The sequence below is a fragment of the Aquarana catesbeiana genome, linkage group LG12 (genome assembly GCF_042186555.1).
Source record: "Aquarana catesbeiana isolate 2022-GZ linkage group LG12, ASM4218655v1, whole genome shotgun sequence".
Taxonomy (NCBI): domain Eukaryota; kingdom Metazoa; phylum Chordata; class Amphibia; order Anura; family Ranidae; genus Aquarana; species Aquarana catesbeiana.
Window position 1 is genome coordinate 115,089,550 of NC_133335.1, and position 19,128 is coordinate 115,108,677.

A 19,128-nucleotide genomic window follows, 5' to 3' on the forward strand; every position below is an offset into this window, starting at 1 on the left:
CCATTGACCTGGTACTCCAGGGCCTTCAAAAGTGTGATAGGTTGTCATCATATGAGATGTGCAATTTATGCTCGTAAAACGCCTGACAGTGCTAGTTGGATGTTAGACCTCTGTATGTGGCCAGGCTGTGTAAAAGTCTCACACATGTGGTATCAACTATACTCAGGAGGAGTAGCAGAATGTATTTTGGGGTGTCATTGCAAGTATGCATGTGCTGTGTGAGAGAAATAACTTGTTATTATGACAATTTTGTGCAAAAAAAAAAAAATTTCCAAGAATTGTGGGAAAAAATTACAACTTCAAAAAGCTCACCATGCCTCTTGCTAAATACCTTGGAATGTCTGCTTTCCAAAAAGGGGTAATTTGGGGGGTATTTGTACTTTCCTGGCTTGTTAGGGCCTCAAGAAATGAGATAGGCCTTCAGTACATCAGGTGTGATCAGATGTGATCATTTTTCAATGATTTGCACCATAGCTTGTAGACTCTATAACTTTCACAGAGACCAAATAATATACACTAATTTGGGTTATTTTTACTAAAGATATGTAGCAGTATACATTTTGGCCCAAATTTATGAAGAAAAATTACTTATTTGCAAAATTTTACAATAGAAACTAAAAAAAAGTGGGTTTTTTTCAAAAATGTCTCCCTTTTTTCGCTTATATTGCAAAAAATAAAAAAAACAGCAGTGATTAAATACCACCAAAAGAAAGCTATGTTTGTGAGAAAAAAATGATAAAAATTTGGTTTGGGTACAGTGTAGCATGACTGAGTAATTGTCATTCAAAGTGTGAGAGCGCTGAAAGCTAAAATTTGGTCTGGGAAGGAAGGGTGTATAAAAGCCCTGTATTGAAGTGGTTAAATATCACACTCCCGGATTCCCAAGTCCATCTCTGAAAACGTAACTTTCAATTTTCTTGGCACTCAGATGCCATAATTTACCTAGGAATCTATCTCACGACAAACCTCTCCAATCTATATTCTACTAACTACATCCCAATCCTAAAGAAAACCATGGAAGACCTCAAAAACTGGAATAAATCCCACTTTTCTTGGTTTGGCAGAGCAGCAATCATTTAAATGAACATTCTCTCTCGAATATTCGCCTACCAAACACCTTCTTTAGCTCCCTCTGAACGGCTTGTAGGGCTTTCCTATGGAATCATAAACGCCAGCTAGTCAAGCCCAAACACAAAGGAGGGATAGGTCTCCCTAACATACACCACTACTATAGGGCTTGTCATTTGTAAAGAATAATAGATTGGGTAGACTTGGAAAACATCTTCTCCCAATATCATTTATCCAGCACACCTTGGATTCGACGTAATCTAATCTCACCAGACCTAAAAGTACACCCTTTTATTGGACCAACCCATCAAAGCTTTCAGGAGTCATGAAATAAATGTTAACTTTCTTCAACCCCGGGTCCGCTTTCTCCTATTTTAAACAATCCAGACTTCCCTCCAGGCATGGCAAACCATCCCTGTTTTGGAGAACAACCAGTCATTGGTCTACAGATTTTTCATCTCATCCAAAATGAAAAGTTCCTATCGTACGAAACCTTGAATTCTCACTGGGCCAATTTTCATCTATCAGAATGGGAATACATGCAGCTTCAGCACTTTGTTCATTCTATTAAACGCAAACACAACCTATCCTCTTCACTAACTCCATTCAAACAACTTTGCACTAACTCCACACCCCAAAGGCATGTCATTTCAGCTCAGCAATTTTGGTGTGACACTTTTTTATTTTGCACCTTGCATGTTTTAGTTTGTACAGTTTTTCACTTATTTTTTTGGTTTATATTCATTGTTCCACTCACTACCAGTGCAGCTCCTTTTGTTTTATAATTTAAGCTCTGCATAACCTTTTGTGGAACGACAAAAAGGCAGATTAAGCACATACATGCAAAAATTTGGCTCACAATTTAAACATGGAAATATCCGATACTCAATAGGAAAAAATTCACAGACATATCCACAAAGGGTCTATCAACGTTTCCATACAGGAAAACAATTACAAAATTCTATCCTGCTGGTATCGCACTCCTTCTCTTCTACACAAAATAGACAAATCTATCCCAAATTAACGCTGGAGATGCAAAAAGACAATTGGCAGTTGCCTCCACATTTGGTGGGAATGCCCCCTCATTGAACCCTTTTGGACTAGGATACACGACCTAACAATAACCACCCACTCCCTAGATCAGACACCAGCTCAATATCTTCTCCCTCACTAAGTTTCCAAAGACTTGCCCTACTTTAAGTCATTGGCCATGATGCTAATTAATGCTGCTAAAATGTGTATACCCACGCTATGGGGTACTTCAGCAATTCCTTCATTATCAGACTGGTATAAACGCGTAGACAAAATATCAGTCATGGAGGAACTCATTGCAATCTCACATGACTCTCCTTCCAATTACACCTCTATCTGGGCTCCCTGGATCCACTTTTGTTCTCCCAATGAATACATTAGGGAAATGAGCTCCTCCCATACTGCCCAAACCTAAATAAACCCATTTGTCCACCAATGTTGAGACCATCGAAACCTGCTTTACTTTCACCCCAATAGGCTAGATTTTGGCTACTAAACCCTGTAAAACTTATCATATAAACTATACAAATTATATAGAAAAGAGAAGATATATAAAAGCTACCCAATTCCCTCTCCCTTTTTTTTTTACCTCCTCCCTCTCCCATTTACCCTTCCCAACCCCCTACCTTTTACCTCTATAATCTATTATGACCACATACCGTCTCCCCCTTTCATATCCACAATTTCTTAAACCACAAACATTCCACTCTATCCCAGTTCAACCCAACGACCTCACCCACCTCAACCACAATGCATGTGCTGGCCACACGCAACCTAGTTAAACTCATTCATTTCACACATAAGTCTTTCTCAGTTGCTTCTTTACGACCTTGCTCACAACAAGAACAAAAGACACAGATGAGTAGATATAGCTTTCCATTTAAAGTCAACTATAAAGTGTCTAACTCTAAACTGTACAACAGTCTCTCCTTTAAATTCCTGTTCTCAGTTATATTATGCTCATTGATCGTTCTATCGCTATGATTACTACAACGTTTCCTAAACAATGTGAAACAATGTCATTCAACAAATATGTATGTCTGTAAAATTATACTGTATGTTCATTTACATTTTCTATTTACCGATAAAAATGTTTGGAACAAGAAAAAAAAAAAAAAAAAAAAAAGATTATTATGAGTTTCATTTTTTGAATTGAATTACTGAAATAAAACTTTTTAATGATATTCAAATTTGAGATGCCCTGTATATACACCATATGAATACATAGCAAATTCACAGAAGGGCCAAGTGCTGCGATTGATTATCATATCACAAAACCAGGGTGGAAGTAATCTCGCCATCTGGATCACAGACAAAAGACAGACCCTGAGGCGCACTTTACGGTCTACCAATCCTCCAAAAAACTAAATGCATTTTTGCTTTAGAAGGTTTAACCACTTCAATACCGTAGGACGTCCATGGGCGTCCTTAGGTTGAAGTGGTTTTACCCGGGATGATGCCGGCGCTTGCAGGCGTCATCCCAGTATCAAAATTTGCAGCCGGTAATTCCCTGTTTAGCGGAAGTTATTCGAGTGGCTGAACCACCACTCGATCACTTCTGGGGTGGCGATGCGACCGGCAGCGATGGCGTCACTACACAGAGAGAGGAACTGACATTGTTCCTCCCTCTCTGAGACCCCAGAAGTGACAATGATTTTGTCACTTTAGGGCCTGGCTCTTTGTTTACCTGGCCGTTTACGGCCAGGAAAGCAGCCGATCAGACTGATGTGCCTGATCGGCTGCATTGGAGGCCAGAGGAGAGATTTTGGGCCAATAAGACTTCAGATCTCTCCATAAAGAGGACCTGTCATGGCCCATGTTATTATGCCTAGTACACCCTAGCAGGTTTTTTTCGTTCAACCAAAAAACCTGACAGCTCAGGTCGTAGCCGCTGTACTAACAATCTGATGCTAGTACAGCAATCTCCCCTGCTAAGCTATTGTGTTCTGACAGGGGGCCCCACCAGTACACCCCTCACATTTCTGTAAATATTTTATTATATATTTTCATGTGACAACACTGAAGAAATGACACTTTGCTACAATGAAAAGTAGTTAGAGCCCATTCACACAGGGGCAACACGACTTCCAGCGCGACTTTGGGAGGCAACTTGGACACGACTTGAGTATGAATCACAGCACGACTTGGGGCAACTTACAACACAACTTGAAGTCGCCTCCAGGACAGGGAACTTTACAAGTGGCCAATCAGAGCTTATCAGCTGTGTGTGAGAAGGAGGGGGCTGGCTGTTTAGTGGAGGAAATTACTTTCTGTTTCTTTTCTGCTTCCTGTAAAGTTGCCTCAGTATGAACAGTGATCAGACTTGGAGGCAACTTCCATTGAAATCAATGGGTACAAGTTGCCTTCAAGTCGGATTGAAGTAGTACAGGAACCTTTTCTGAAGTCGGAGCGACTGCAGTAGTGTGCATTAAGACAGATCCATTCACTTACATTGATTTTTTCGTGTAGCGCGACTTGAGGCGACTAGGGGCGACTTGGGGCGACTTGAAGTCGGATCCAAAGTTGCCCCTGTGTGAATGGGCTCTTAGTGTACAGCTTGTATAACAGTGTCAATTTGCTGTCCACTCAAAATAATTAAAATCACAGCCATTAACGTCTAAACCACTGGCAACAAAACTGAGTACACACCTAAGTGAAAATGTCCAAATTGGGCCCAATTAGTCATTTTCCCGTCCTGGGGTCATGTGACTCATTAGTGTTACAATTCTCAGGTGTGAATGGGGAGCAGGTGTGTTAAGTTTGGCGTTATCACTTTCACTCTCCCATACTGGTCACTGGAAGTTCAACATGGCACCTCACGGCAAAGAACTCTCTGCGGATTTGAAAAAAAGAATTGTTGCTCTACTGTACATAAAGATGGCCTAGGCTATAAAAATATTGCCAAGACCCAGAAACTGAACTGCAGCATGGTGGCCAAGACCATACAGCAGTTTAACAGGACAGGTTCCACTCAGAACAGGCCTCGCCACGGTTGACCAAAGAAGTTGAGTGCACGTACTCAGCGTCATACCCAGAGGTTGTCTTTGGAAAATAGACGTATGAGTGCTGCCAGCATCGCTGCAGAGGTTGAAGGGGGGGGGGTCAGTCTGTCTGTGCGCAGACCATACGCCGCACACTGCAGCAAATTGGTTTGCATGGCTGTCGTTCTAGAAGGAAGCCTCTTCTAAAGATGATGCACAAGAAAGCCTGCAAACAGTTTGCTGAAGACAAGCAGACTAACTGGAACCATGTCCTGAGACAAGATAAACCTATTTGGTTCAGATGGTGTCAAGCGTGTGTCGCTGCAACAAGGTGAGGAGTACAAAGACAAGTGTGTCTTGCCTACAGTCAAGCATGGTGGTGGGACTGTCATGGTCTGGGGCTGCATGAGTGCTGTTGGCACTGGGATGCTACAGTTCATTGAGGGAACCATGAATGTCAACATGTACTGTGACATATTGAAGCAGAGCATGATCCCCTCCTTTCAGAGACTGGGCCGCAGGGCAGTATTCCAACATGATAACAACCTCAAACACACCTCCAAGATGACCACTGCTGTGCTAAAGAAGCTGAGGGTAAAGGTGATGGACTGGCCAAAAACCTCTCCAGACCTAAACCCTATTGAGCATCTGTGGGGCATACTCAAATGGAAGGTGGAGGAGCGCAAGGTCTCCAACATCCACCAGCTTCGTGATGTCGTCATGGAGGAGTGGAAAAGGACTCCAGCAGTTTAGACGATAATGGCTGTGTGTTGAGTTATTTGGAGGGGACAGCAAATTTCCTCTGTTATATAAGCTGTACACTAACTACTTTTCATTGTAGCAAAGTGTAATTTCTTCAGTGTTGTCACGTGAAAACATATAATAAAATATTTACAAAAATGTGAGGGGTGTATTCACTTTTGTGAGATACTGTATATAACAAAAACACAAATTGCATAAATAAACCCAAAATATAATTCAAAATATACCAAAATGAATCAAACACATATCATGTGAAACTTGAGCAATAATTCAGTAATCCATTATTGTGTCATCATAAGGAGAGGGTCCGACCACCATTCACTTTCCGCTCTCACCTGGACCTATTTGATGTTAAGGCAAAGAGAAAACTCCACATAGTGCAATAAAAAAATTGTGCGGTCGTGCGACGTTGTACCCAAACAAAATGTATATCCTTTTTTTCCCACAAATAGAGCTTTCTTTTGGTGCTATTTGATCACCTCTGCGGTTTTTATTTTTTGCGCTATAAACAAAAAAAGACGGACAATTTTGAAAAAAAAGCAATATTTTTTACTTTTTGCTATAATAAATATCCCCCCAAAAAATATAAAACACAAAATTTCTTCATCAGTTTAGGCCAATATGTATTCTTCTACATATTTTTGGTAAAAAAAAAAAAAAAAAAAAAAAATACATTTTTAGAAGAAGTTTTTTAGCGTCTGCAAAATAGGGGATAGATTTATCGCATTTTTATTATTTATTTATTTTTTACTAGTATTGGCAGCGATCTGCAATTTTTAGCAGGACTGCGACATTGTGGCGGACAGATTGGACACTTGACACTTTTTTGGGACCACTGATATTTATACAGCGATCATTGCTAGAAATAGCAACTGATTACTGTGTAAATGTCACTGGCAGGGAAGGGATTAACACTAGGGGGCGATTAAGGGGTTAAATGTGTTCCCTAGGTGTGTTTCTAACTGTGAGGGGATAAGACTGACTAGAGGAGGAGCCAAATCGTTGTTCCTACTTAGTAGGAACAGACAATCCGTTTCTCCTCCCCTGTCAAAACAGGGATTTGTGTGTTTACACACACAAATCCCGGTTCTGGCTCTCGTGCCCGCGATCGCGGGTGGCCGGTGGCGATGGCGCCATGACACGCGAATCAGCTCCGGGACACGCACCTCCGGGGGCGTGTGCACGCGCCTGCTATAGCGCTTTGAAGAGCCGACGTACCATGACGGCGATTCGTGCAGCCATGCCAACCTGCTGCAGTATAACTGCAGTGGCTGGTCAGTAAGTAGTTAAAAACGCCTCAGACTTCCATCTCTATACACCAGATCGATAGTCAGGCTCCCTGCTTAGTGCAATGACATCACTATGCTCCCTCCTTTGATGCATTTCGCCGCGCCCATGTGGCTGCTTCATAAGCACCGATTTCAGAAGAACCTCCCATCAGGGAAAGGTGCTGATTGACCCATTTTCAAATAGGACCTGTCACGGAACGTCCCACACTCCGCTTGAGTGCTTCCGTCATATACCACTTCCTCCCAGTCTGTATACAGATATCCCAACCTCTCTGAGCACAAACAAGGCGACACTTGCTTGTTGCTACCAAGAACTGACTTTATTCAGAACCAGAATACAGTCTTATATACACAGGAGAAGATTACTCTAACAATACAAACGTAACCAATTAACATGAGCTAATTATCTAATCCTTTATACAGCCTAGGTGACTGAGACATGACCTTTCGCCCAGACTTGTGGTCACCGAGCTTCACACAGTTATATCAACACAATGGCAGTCGTCCCGTCTCCTACATTGTATAGAGGACAATGTCATTAGCTCATTCAATTAACATAAACACAGGTTGATGACACCAGCATCTCCTCACAGGATGTGTCCCAACAGAATGAATCCATTGAAAATCCAGGGCCCATAATCAAAAGGCAACAGGCTTGCATACAGTCCTCTCCAACAGCCTCTGTCCCGGCTAGGTCTGTGACAGGACCACTTTTCCAGGTGAGAGCAGAGAGTGAATGGTGGCGAGACCCTCTCCTTATAAAAGACACAATAATGGATCACTGAATTATTGCTCAAGTTTCTCCTTATTTTCAGTTAGTTTCACTGGGTTTTATGGAGTTTCTCTATGGCTTTTCTCTTTTTTCTTTATGGAAGATATTTTATAAATGGAAAATAATGATAACTTAATTTCTACAGAAATCATTGGCATTATATTTGGCTTCTATGCCCTGGTCTGGAGATTACTGCTGTGACAATAAAGTGGTTGTAAACCTATGTTTTTTGTTTTTTTTAATCAACAAACATGCCTATACTTACCTGCTCCGTGCCATGGTTTTACACAGAGCAGCCCCGATCCTCTTCTTTTGGGGTCAAAAATATATGTAGAATACATATCGGCCTCAACTGATGAAGAAATTTTTTATTTTTTGGAGATATTTATTCTAGCAAAAACTACAAAATAGTGTTTTTTTCAAAATTGTTGGGTTTTTTTGTTTATAACACAAAAAATAAAAACCGCAGAGGTGATCAAATACCACCAAAAGAAATGTCTATTTCTGGGGAAAAAAGGACATACATTTTGCTTGGGTACAACGTCGCACAACCGCGCAATTGTCAGTTAAAGTGACACAGTGCCGTATCGCAAAGAATGGCCTGGTCAGGAAGGGGGCAAACCTGGGGCTGAAGTGGTTAATGCATAGAATGCATTAAGATAAAAAAAACTTCTGCCTTTACAATTACTTTAAGGTGTGTACTTAATTAAAATGTCTTACCTTTTGCCATATAACCTCCTGCCCTGTGAACGCAAGGGGCATATTGATTCCATTAAGAGCCATCCAGTCTATTTCCTTCTCCCATCTGGCCCAGTCCCACCAGACAAATGAATAACTGGAAGTGCAGACATTCTGGTAGTAGCGGAACCTATATACAAAACAGAGAAGTCAAGTGCGCCATTTTGTAACAAACATTTATTAAAATAGACATGTAATTCTTTTAAAAGTAAACATTCCTGCCTAAAAAACATACTGCACGGAATGACAGAAAAGCCTCCTATGCATCCCTCTTTGATTTTGTTTTACGCTGTTATTGAGGTGGAGTTTTCCTGTTTTCTTGTCTAAGCCCTGCCAAATAGCCATTTAATTGTATTAATTTAAATCTGTAGTTATATGTGTAGGAGTACCAAAAAACAAGTAATGTAAGATAGTTTAAACTTGTTCGGTTTGTTAAAATATCATGAAATGCTTTTTATAGCCATTCGCAGTCTGTGTAAGCGAAAAAAGGGCCGAGTATAAGGGATTATTGCGGTGCCAAAGATACAATACAATATTATAAAAAACTAGAAAAGCTACAATTTCTGGGGAAATTGTGAAAGTGTTCTTGCCTCTACAACTGGAGTGGGCGGAGTAACTGGGGGGGGTGGAGTGGCTTGAGTAACTGTGAAAAGTGTTAAAAAGCTTAATATTTTAAAAAGTATAAATAGTAGTAAAAAAGTTCCATCATTAGCTGAAAGAGCTGAACATTTTTTTCAAAAGTAATTTTTTTTTTTCAAAAAGTAATTTTTTTTTTTTCAAAAATGAATTTTTTTTATTCAAAAATGATTTTTTTTCTTCAAAAATGATTTTTTTTTTCAAAAATGATTTTTTTTTAAAAGTATTTTTTTTTCTCAAAAATAATTTTTTTTTTCGAAATTATTATTTTTTTTTAAGTAATTTTTTTTTTCAAAAATATTTTTTTTTTTTTCGAAAATAATTTTTTTTTTTCAAAAATATTTTTTTTTTCAAAAATAATTTTTTTTTTTCAAAAATATTTTTTTTTTTTCAAAAATATATTTTTTTTTTTCATGGGGCGGTCATAATGTTTCAGCTGATCATGGGGTTGTCAGCTTTTGTCACCTCCCGCTCTAGTTTTGAACATTTCACCATTCATTCCTATGGGACCAATTTCACCGCAAAAACGACGATATTTCGTGAACCATTCGGCGAAACGTTCCACAAAGTAATAGCACACCAATTAAATGACATTGAGGCCGGATTCACACTGGTATTTTTCAGCTTTTCACAAAGTTCCACAAGGTAATAGGACACCAATTAAATGACATTGAACATTTCGCAATTCATTCCTATGGGACCAATATTGCCGCAAAAAACTACGATATTTCGTGGACCATTCGGCAAAATATTCCACAAAGTAATAACACACCAATCGGGAACAATCCGCTCGTTTCGGTATATTACTTGTCTCTGTAGTGTAAAAACTGTGGGAGGAGTCTACAAGCATTATCAAGTCTAGCAGATGAAGTCACATGCATTTGGGGTGTCTCAGCATCTTGTGTTTACAACCACTGTTTCCTAGTAACGCTCATGCCCTGTTTATGCTTCCCAAATACTACTTCATCAAAACTGCCCCATCAGAATTACCCCATCAAAACTGCCCCATCATATTCCTCTATTATAAATCAGTACATGGTGTGTCTGTCCCCTCCCCCGGGCTCTGTAATCAGAGCTGAGATGCTCCAGCCACCTCCCCCCTGTGTATAACAGAAGCTTTGGTAACCATGGCAACAAAACAAACACTAACAGTACACTCTGATTAATGGCTAAAATTTCCTGAAATGACCTCTAAACAAATGGCCGTATTTTAAAAACTATACATCCTACAGCGAAGATCTTTATATTGTGAGAATCACAAGACCCAGACCTAGATTTTGATGTATAGTATGTCTCTGAAATATTAAAAATGAAGGCACGGTCGTAGTTTAGACATTGCCCTTCAAATTTGAAGGGGCTAGAGTGTAGTTTCAATGAATGTCAATGGACGGCGTGAGTTGCAAACAAATGGTCATATTGTGAAAACTATCAGGACTATGGCTTAGCCGTGGACATGTTTAGTGGCAGCAGGGATAGCTGAACGTTTTGATATAAGATTTGTGTAGGTGAGCTTGAAAATGAGGGAGTGGCGGCAGTTTAGAAATCATGTTCTGATTTTCCAGCTTTTGTCATCTCCCACTCTAGTTTGCCCATTCATTCCTATGGGACCAATTTCGCCGCAAAAACGACGATATTTCGTGAACCATTCGGCGAAACGTTCCACAAAGTAATAGCACACCATTCAGGAACAATCCGCACGTTTCGGTATATTACTTGTCTATGTAGTGTAAAAACTGTGGGAGGAGTTAGGGTGGTAAATTTGGCTATAATAATAAGAATAATATATATGTGAGATAACAGTAAGTGGTCTTGCTATGCAAGAACACTTAATTATTACATTTATTACAATAGATTAAAATTACAATTCATAAAGGGTACAAAAAATAACAGAGCATAGGCAAATCAGTACAACCAATGGATGGAAGTTGTTGAAGTAACCCTACTAGTTTCGCCAGAACATTGGCTTCCTCAGGGGATAGGGTATGACAGACTGGTTGTAGTTCTACAAAGAGAAAAGATCTTTTATTAATATGACAAAACGTAAACAAATAAACACTGTGCATATCACTGTGCGACTGTACAAAAGGACCAGACAAGTGCGGTCTCCCCCATGCAATTGATCCCCCCCAAAAAGGGTGGAAAGCTTGTGGGGGCTTTAAATAGGATTGCTAGCAGTCCATTCATGCGGACTTACCGGGATGCTGTTGTGTTTGATTTGTTGTTACAGGTAAATCTGATTTTGATTCCTTGGCGACTATACCATCATTTTATGCAGATAAAATTGATCAATTGGGACATCAATTGTTATGCCTATTTACTGGGGGTCTTTGTTGCACCGCAATAATCCCTTATACTCGGCCCTTTTTTCAATTTCTTTGCTGGGGTGAGGTACCTTATCTATTAGGGACACATGCACCACCAATTTTTTTTTTCAGTCTGTGTAAGCATTCACCCTGATCTAGAACTCTGTTACTGATTTATGTGTATTATATCCTGAAACCTTGATAATTGCTCTAAAACGCCTTTTTATCTTTTTTTTGTGTAGCGGGTGCCCGCGGCCCCGTATCTTCCCCCGGCCGCCGCTGACAAATCGGAAATCTCGCTTGAGAGACCCAAACTGGTTGCTAGTTTAAGGTATCATCATTTTAGGTATACACATTGAGATTTATAGCAACTGAATGAGGGCCACACATTATAGGGAGTGCAGTTTGACAATGCTGCCAATTTGTAATGGTGAAGGGTGAAGGCCTTTTTCATTTAGCTTGGATCTAGAATGGCTTGCTATAGTTACACTTTAGCCCCATTTTGTCCTTGTGTGTGGCCATGTTTTTATCCAAGGTTTTTTCTTTTCCACATTCCTGTACCATATTGTACCTTACACATTCCGGCACTATATACACTATATTGTACCTTACATACTCCTGCACTATATACACGATATTGTACCTTATATACACTATATTGTCCTGCACATCACTGGACTTCAAGTAGTTATACCATGAAAAATTATCATTGCCCCCCCCCCCCCCCCAGTTTTGACTGTGGTATCTTATGTGCCCCCCATGTACATATTTTTCCTAGAGTCGCCACTGTAATTGCCTATAATAGAAATAAAGTAGAACAGATAATAAACAATGAAGGGGGGGCTTGGGTGGCCATCAGGGTTGGCCATATCTGGCCGGCATGGGAGAGAGCTGTCATCTGCACTGTCCAACACCTCACTTCATAGTGCGCAACCCGGCTCAGTCTCATTGTTGAAAGGCAGCCAATGGCTGTGCAGCAATGCCAGCCAATGAGGCTGTAGCAATGTTCCTGCATGACGTTAGACCTCCCACTTCACTTGTTTTTGTGCGTGTTTGCAAAATTAAAGTGGGCCAGTCTGGATGAAGTGCAGGGCCAAATTTTTGTCCCAGTCCAGCCCTGCTTGGGGTAGACTTTGGACCAGGCTGCGTTGCATAAAGTGGAACTTTACTCATAACAAATTGATAATATTCTTTATCAAGGAACATGAATGAATTCCAGATGAATATTTATGCCATTAAAATTAATGTGTGCTGTAAATTGCCTCCAGCAGTGTTTGTTTCTGCTTGATGAAGGCTGCCATGCTGCTGAAGCCTAGAGCCCCTGAGTAGCAGTATGTCATTAGGCTGTCAGCAGATCGGCCTCTACATTTTCAGAATGGTGCCTACAAATAGAGAGAATCTGAGCATGTGCAGAGCAGGTTGAGAGAGTGTAGTACTGGATTTTAACCTCTAGGCGCCGACAGTACGCAAATATGCGGCCTCCTGGTGGGTGGGCCTTGGAGCTGAGAGGTCGCATATTTGCATACCAATTGGCAGACATAGCTGTGGCAAGAGCGCTCCCGCCACAGTAACCGGCAGCTAACAGCTCGCTTCTTGCGATTCAGAGCTTTCCGATCATGTGACTGCCTTGACAACACAGCGGTCACATAATCATAAACACTGCCCACCTCCCAGAATCTGAAACCCCTTAAAGGGCCGGAAGGCACCAGCACCAAGGGGTTAAACAGTATAGGCACTTATTTTTAATGTTTTACATAGTTATACCTGCAAGGGGGTAATGTAGCAGAACTTGATTTTCTGACTAAAGTTCCACTTTAAAGTGATACTAAAGGTAGATTTAAAAAGAAAAAAAAAACCTTCAGCCTTTAGAACCACTTAACTGCAGCCCTTGTTGGGCTGTCAGGGGTGACTGAATAAGGGGATTTTTTACTTACCTGGAGTACAGTATAGGACAGGACATAGGCTGTATGTTCATAGACCCTGGGTTATAGGCTAAACAAAGAAAGGGTATCCCCCTAAATGGACTTTTAAGGCACTGACATTGTTTAATAAAATATGTTTTTTTCTATAAACTTAGTATATACAATAAAGATAAAATTTATTGAAATGGTTACAGTTATTGTGTACAAAGTACGAAATCACCACAACGATTGACAGTAAATATCTCGTAGTTCACCCGACGCATTTCAGAGTATCTATGTCTCCTTCAGGGGTGTCTATAAAAGGGTCAATCATATCTACAATGTAGTGATAAAACAGAATTAAACACAAGATATATGGTGATATAGAGTTTTAAGCAGCATATATGTTGTTATCAAGAAAAAGCTATCAAACACCAGCCAATGATTGGGCTGCCTAAGAAAGGGGCGGGGCCACATACATGTGTCCCATCTATGCATTCAGTTACATATGTCAGTTTCACTCACTCAGCGGCTCTGGCAAGCGCCAAGCGCCGCTCTGCCAATAGAGTGCGGGGAAGGGAGGAGGAACACTTGTGGGTCGACGGGGCACAGGGCGGTCAGTGTTAATCGTCCGAATTTGCATAATAAATCGGCCGATGCCAATTTCTTAAAAAAAAGGCCAAATATCGATCAACCTCTAGACTGGACACTGGCAAAGCCTGCTGGACTTGCCGCCCGGGTGTGCTCCTATAACCCTACCCCACGCCTCAGTTTTTAAGCAAGCAAAGCAACACAGGAACTAAGGGGATGGTGGGCTGTATCCTGTACTCTACGCCAAGAAATGGAATTTACAGACAAGTCGAAACTCCTCTTAAATCATACAGTACAAAACAGAGGCTGGATAATCAGACCCTGGGACCTCCTCAAGCAATTAATAAGAGGATGGGTAACAAGGCAAACAGAACTGTGTCAACAGACCAAACAAGGGTCCCAGAGCCAACTCAGTGTGCTGCTAAAATAATCTTTCAGCGAAAGCTGCATCTGCAGAACTTTGGACATCAGGTAGAACTTGGAAAAGGTATGCACTGAAGACCAGATGGGCTCCGAAACTGGATGCTTCCCATCTCTTCAATGTCATTGTCTGTTCCTTCCGGCATCTCCAGTGAGTGGTGTGAGCTTGTGTTGAAGCTGTGAATGCCCAATCCATCCTGCGGTTTGCTTGGGTGACATAGCGGCAGCAGCTGGTGCTGCTTTCTCTGTCAGGCTTGCTACACCAATCCAGCACTGTGCAGAAGGATCATCGCATCCAAAGAGGGATTTCCATCCAGGTGGACATTAAAGTGGTTGTAAACCCTGTACAACCACTTTTACCTACAGGTAAGCCTGTAGGTACTCAAAATATCTCCTAAACTTTTACAGTTTAGGAGATTTTTACCATATACGCTTGCGTCGTTTCTAAGGGACCCGTGCCGTCACCATCGGCTCCTGTGCGCATTAATTGCCGGAGGGCAAGTCAGAGAGCTGGAGTCCACGGCCCCGGAAGGAAGAGGGGTGAAGATCGACGCTTCCACACATACCGGGGACAGTTGAGACATTGCTGGCTTCCTTTGCAGGTAAGTGTAACATAATGGGCTAGTATGCGATGCATACTAGCCCATTATGCTTTTACTTTGCAGGGGAAAAAGAGGAAGTAAAAGCCATCAGGGTTTACTTCCTCTTTAAAGACTGAGACGTGGTTTTAAAACTACGCTCTGAATGGTGGAATTTTACTATGAAGTTTGAAAAGTTTAACACTACACCCATTTTCTTACAGCTTTAACATAGAATGAATGCCATTTTGGAAAGCTGTATAAGTGCATAGTTACCAACATTCAGAAAAAATTAATAGGGACACTTTGTAGGCGGAGCATTTTTTATTTGGAGTGGGGCATTCATTTGTAGGCGTGGTCTAGTTGGAGTGGAAAAAAGCAGAGAGCACCGCGGCAGGAAATGGACGTGGTTTAAACTATGCTAAATATTGGGCTTGGCTTAAAGGAGGTGTGGTTAAATAGAGTCTGAGATGAAAGAGGAATAGAGGGAGAAGGAAGAGAGGGATGGAGGGTGAGAGAAAGAAAGGGAGAAAGAGGGATGGAGGGCGAGAGAAATGAAAAATAAAAAAAGGAGGTTAGGGAGGGAAGGAGAGAGAAGGAAAAAAAGAAGGAAAAAAGAAGGAAAGAAAGAAAGGGTTGGAGGGACAGCAGGCCCAGATCCTTCACAACAATGGCAATATGTGTATGCCAGAAAGTTTAACAATCAGCAGATAAAGATACTCCAAACACTGCCCCCACAGATGGTCAGGGAGTGTACGGATGGTCAGAGACTATGTTGACATGCTACATGGGATGGTCAGAGATTGTGCCGACATGATACAGGAGATGGTCAGGGAGCACGTGGACATGATACAGGAGATGATCAGAGACTGTGCGGACATGCTACAGGGGATGGTCACAGACTGTGCGGACATGCTACAGGGGATGGTCACAGACTGTGCGGACATGCTACAGGGGATGGTCACAGACTGTGCGGACATGCTACAGGGGATGGTCAGAGACTGTGCGGACATACTACAGGGCATGGTCAGAGACTGTGCGGACATGCTACAGGGCATGGTCAGAGACACTGCAGACATGCTACAGGTGATGGTCAGAGACACTGCAGACATGCTACAGGGGATGGTCAGAGACATTGCGGACATGCTACAGAGGATGGTCAGAGACACTGCGGACATGCTACAGAGGATGGTCAGAGACACTGCGGACATGCTACAGAGGATGGTCAGAGACACTGCGGACATGCTACAGGGGATAGTCAGAGACACTGCGGACATGCTACAGGGGATGGTCAGAGACACTGCGGACATGCTACAGGGGATGGTCAGGGAGCATGCGGACATGCTACAGGGGATGGTCAGAGAGTGTGCGGACATGATACAGGAGATGGTCAGGGAATGTGTGGACATGCTACAAGAGACTGCAGACCTACTACAAGAGATGGGGGTCAGAGACTAAGGACACAGCTGACAGTACAGAGAGATGAGAAAGACTTGTGTACAGAGAAGATGCCAAAGCTCGGCCATGTTGCCTCCTCTCTGGGTGGGGAAAGGACACCATCTCTCACATAAAGAAGACAGTTTCCTAACACAGTAATGCAGGAAATAAAAAAAGAAATCTTGTGACTCCCATTCCCAGGAATCCCTGAGCCATAGCCCTGATATCTCTGTCCATACACACAGACATGGACTGGGCAGTGGTGAAAAATCAGGCCTTGGGAATGGATCACGTATCAGCTCCCCCCGCCGGACCTGTCCTATCGTGTCCCTGGACTCCTCTGCTAACAGCCCGGCGTTACAGGTGTCTCCGGGAGGCGCGCCGAAGGGTGGCACCATGATGTCTTTGTGTATGTGCCCCACGCGAGTAGCCGGGCTTGTCCAAGCCAGAGCAGCGCAGGCATGCTCTGCACAGAGTCCTGACCTCAACCTATTGGAACACCTTTAGGATGAATTAGAGCGGAGATTGCAAACCAGGCCTTCTCATCCAACATCAGTGCCTGACCTCACAAATGCACATCTGAAAGAATGGCCAAACATTCCCATACACACACACTCCTAAACAGTGGTGGCTGGTGCTGAATATTTTGGGGGGGGGGGGCAGAAAACAAGACACTCGTCGCCACCCCCCGGTCGGTCGCTCCTCCCGCACTTGCCCATCTAGCAGCTTTGGCTCCTTCCTGTGTCTCCTCCTCCATGGTGGCGGCTTCACCCTGCGTCTACGGCTTCACGGCGGCTTCCCTTCCTCCTTCCCTCGGCGGCTAACACAATCTCCTCTCAGCCAATTAGAGCCTTAGGCTCTAATCATGTGCTTCAAACAAAATAAATAAAACCCATTGAAATCCATGCGTCCGGCACCCTGCATGTAGATTAGGGGCCGGACGCATGGGTTAGAGGGGTTGCGCCCCTAATGGACAGGCCGCCACTGCTCCTAAACCTTGTGGACAGCCTTCCCAGAAGAGTTGAAGCTGTTATAAGATGCAAAGGGTGGGCCAACTCAATATTGAACTCTACGGACCAAGACTGGGATCCCATTAACCACTAGGCGCCCGCGCTATAGCCGAAAGACGGCTACAGCGCGGACTCCAATTGCTGGGAGGGCGTCCCTGGACGTCCTCCTGTTTACTTCCGCATTGCGCGCTCCCGCGGGCACGCATCGCGGAAGTTTTGTGCTGGCCGTGTCCCTTGGACACGGCCAGTCACAGATCGCCGTAAACAGCCAATGACAGAGGCCGTTTACAGTGCGATCGCTCTACCAATGAGAGAGGATCTCATATATAAACATATGAGATCATCTCTCATCGTCGGCTCTCCCTCCTCACACAGAGACAGCGTGTGAGGAGGGAGAGCGAACCGCTGCTGCGGTAAGTGTAAAAAAAAAAAAAAAAAGAAAAGTGTCTCCACTGTTATCTGTCCTGCCATCTGTCCCTGCCATCTGTCCTGCCATCTGCCCCTGCCATCTGTCCCTGCCATCTGTCCCCAGTGCCATGTATAAATGCCATCTGTCATCAGTGCCACATAGTGCCATTTGTCATCAGTGCCACCTGTCAGTGTCACGTGCCATCTGTCATCAGTGTCACGTGTCATCAGTGCCACGTATCAGTGCCATCTGTCATCAGTGTCATCAGTGCCACGTATCAGTGCCATCTGTCATCAGTGTCATCAGTGCCACGTATTAGTGCCATCTGTCATCAGTGCCACGTATTAGAGCCATCTGTCATCAGTGCCTTGTATTAGTGCCATCTTTCATTAGTGCCACGTGTCATCAGTGCCACATATTAGTGCCATTTGTCATCAGCGCCACATGTCATCAGTGCCACATATTAGTGCCATCTGTCATCAGTGTCACGTGTCATCAGTGCCACGTATTAGTGCCATCTGTCATCAGTGTCACGTATTAGTGCCATCTGTCATCAGTGTCACGTATTAGTGCCATCTGTCATCAGTGCCACGTATCAGTGCCACATCAGTGCCACGTATCAGTGCCATTTGTCATCAGTGCCACGTGTCATTGTCCTGGTTCTCCAGGGCCTTCAAAAGTGTAATAGGTAGTCAACAAGTCAGATGTGTAATTTATGCTCCTAGAACACGTGATGGCGCTCCCTGCATGTTGGGCCTCTCTATGTGGCCAGGCTGTGAAAAAGTCACACACATGTGGTATCGTAATACTCAGGAGGAGTAGCAGAATGTATTTTGGGGTGTCATTTGTGGTATACACATGCCATGTGAGAGAAATAACCTATTACAATGACAATTTTGTGGGGAAAAAAAAATAAAAAAATCTTCATTTTGCAAAGAATTGTGGGAAAAAATGACAACATCAAAAACCTCCCCATGCATCTTACTAAATACCTTGGAATGTCTACTTTCAAAAAAGGGGTCATTTGGGGGGTATTTGTACTTTCCTGACTTGTTCGGGTGGCAAGAAATGAGATAGGCCACCAGTACTTCAGATGTGATCAATTTTTTATGATTTGCACCATAACTTGTAGACTCTCTAACTTTCACAAAGACCAAATAATATCCACTAATTTGGGTTATTTTTACCGTAGTATAATATT

General features: G+C 42.6%; 1 protein-coding gene across 1 annotated transcript in view; it reads right to left on the bottom strand.

Annotated features, from left to right (window-relative positions):
- NAGLU (N-acetyl-alpha-glucosaminidase) overlaps positions 1-19,128 on the bottom strand; it is a 361,395-nt gene that overhangs the window by 236,777 nt on the left and 105,490 nt on the right. The window contains exon 2 of the mRNA XM_073608285.1: positions 8,625-8,772. Coding sequence (XP_073464386.1) covers positions 8,625-8,772 — 148 coding nt within the window. The remainder of the gene's footprint in view (positions 1-8,624; positions 8,773-19,128) is intronic.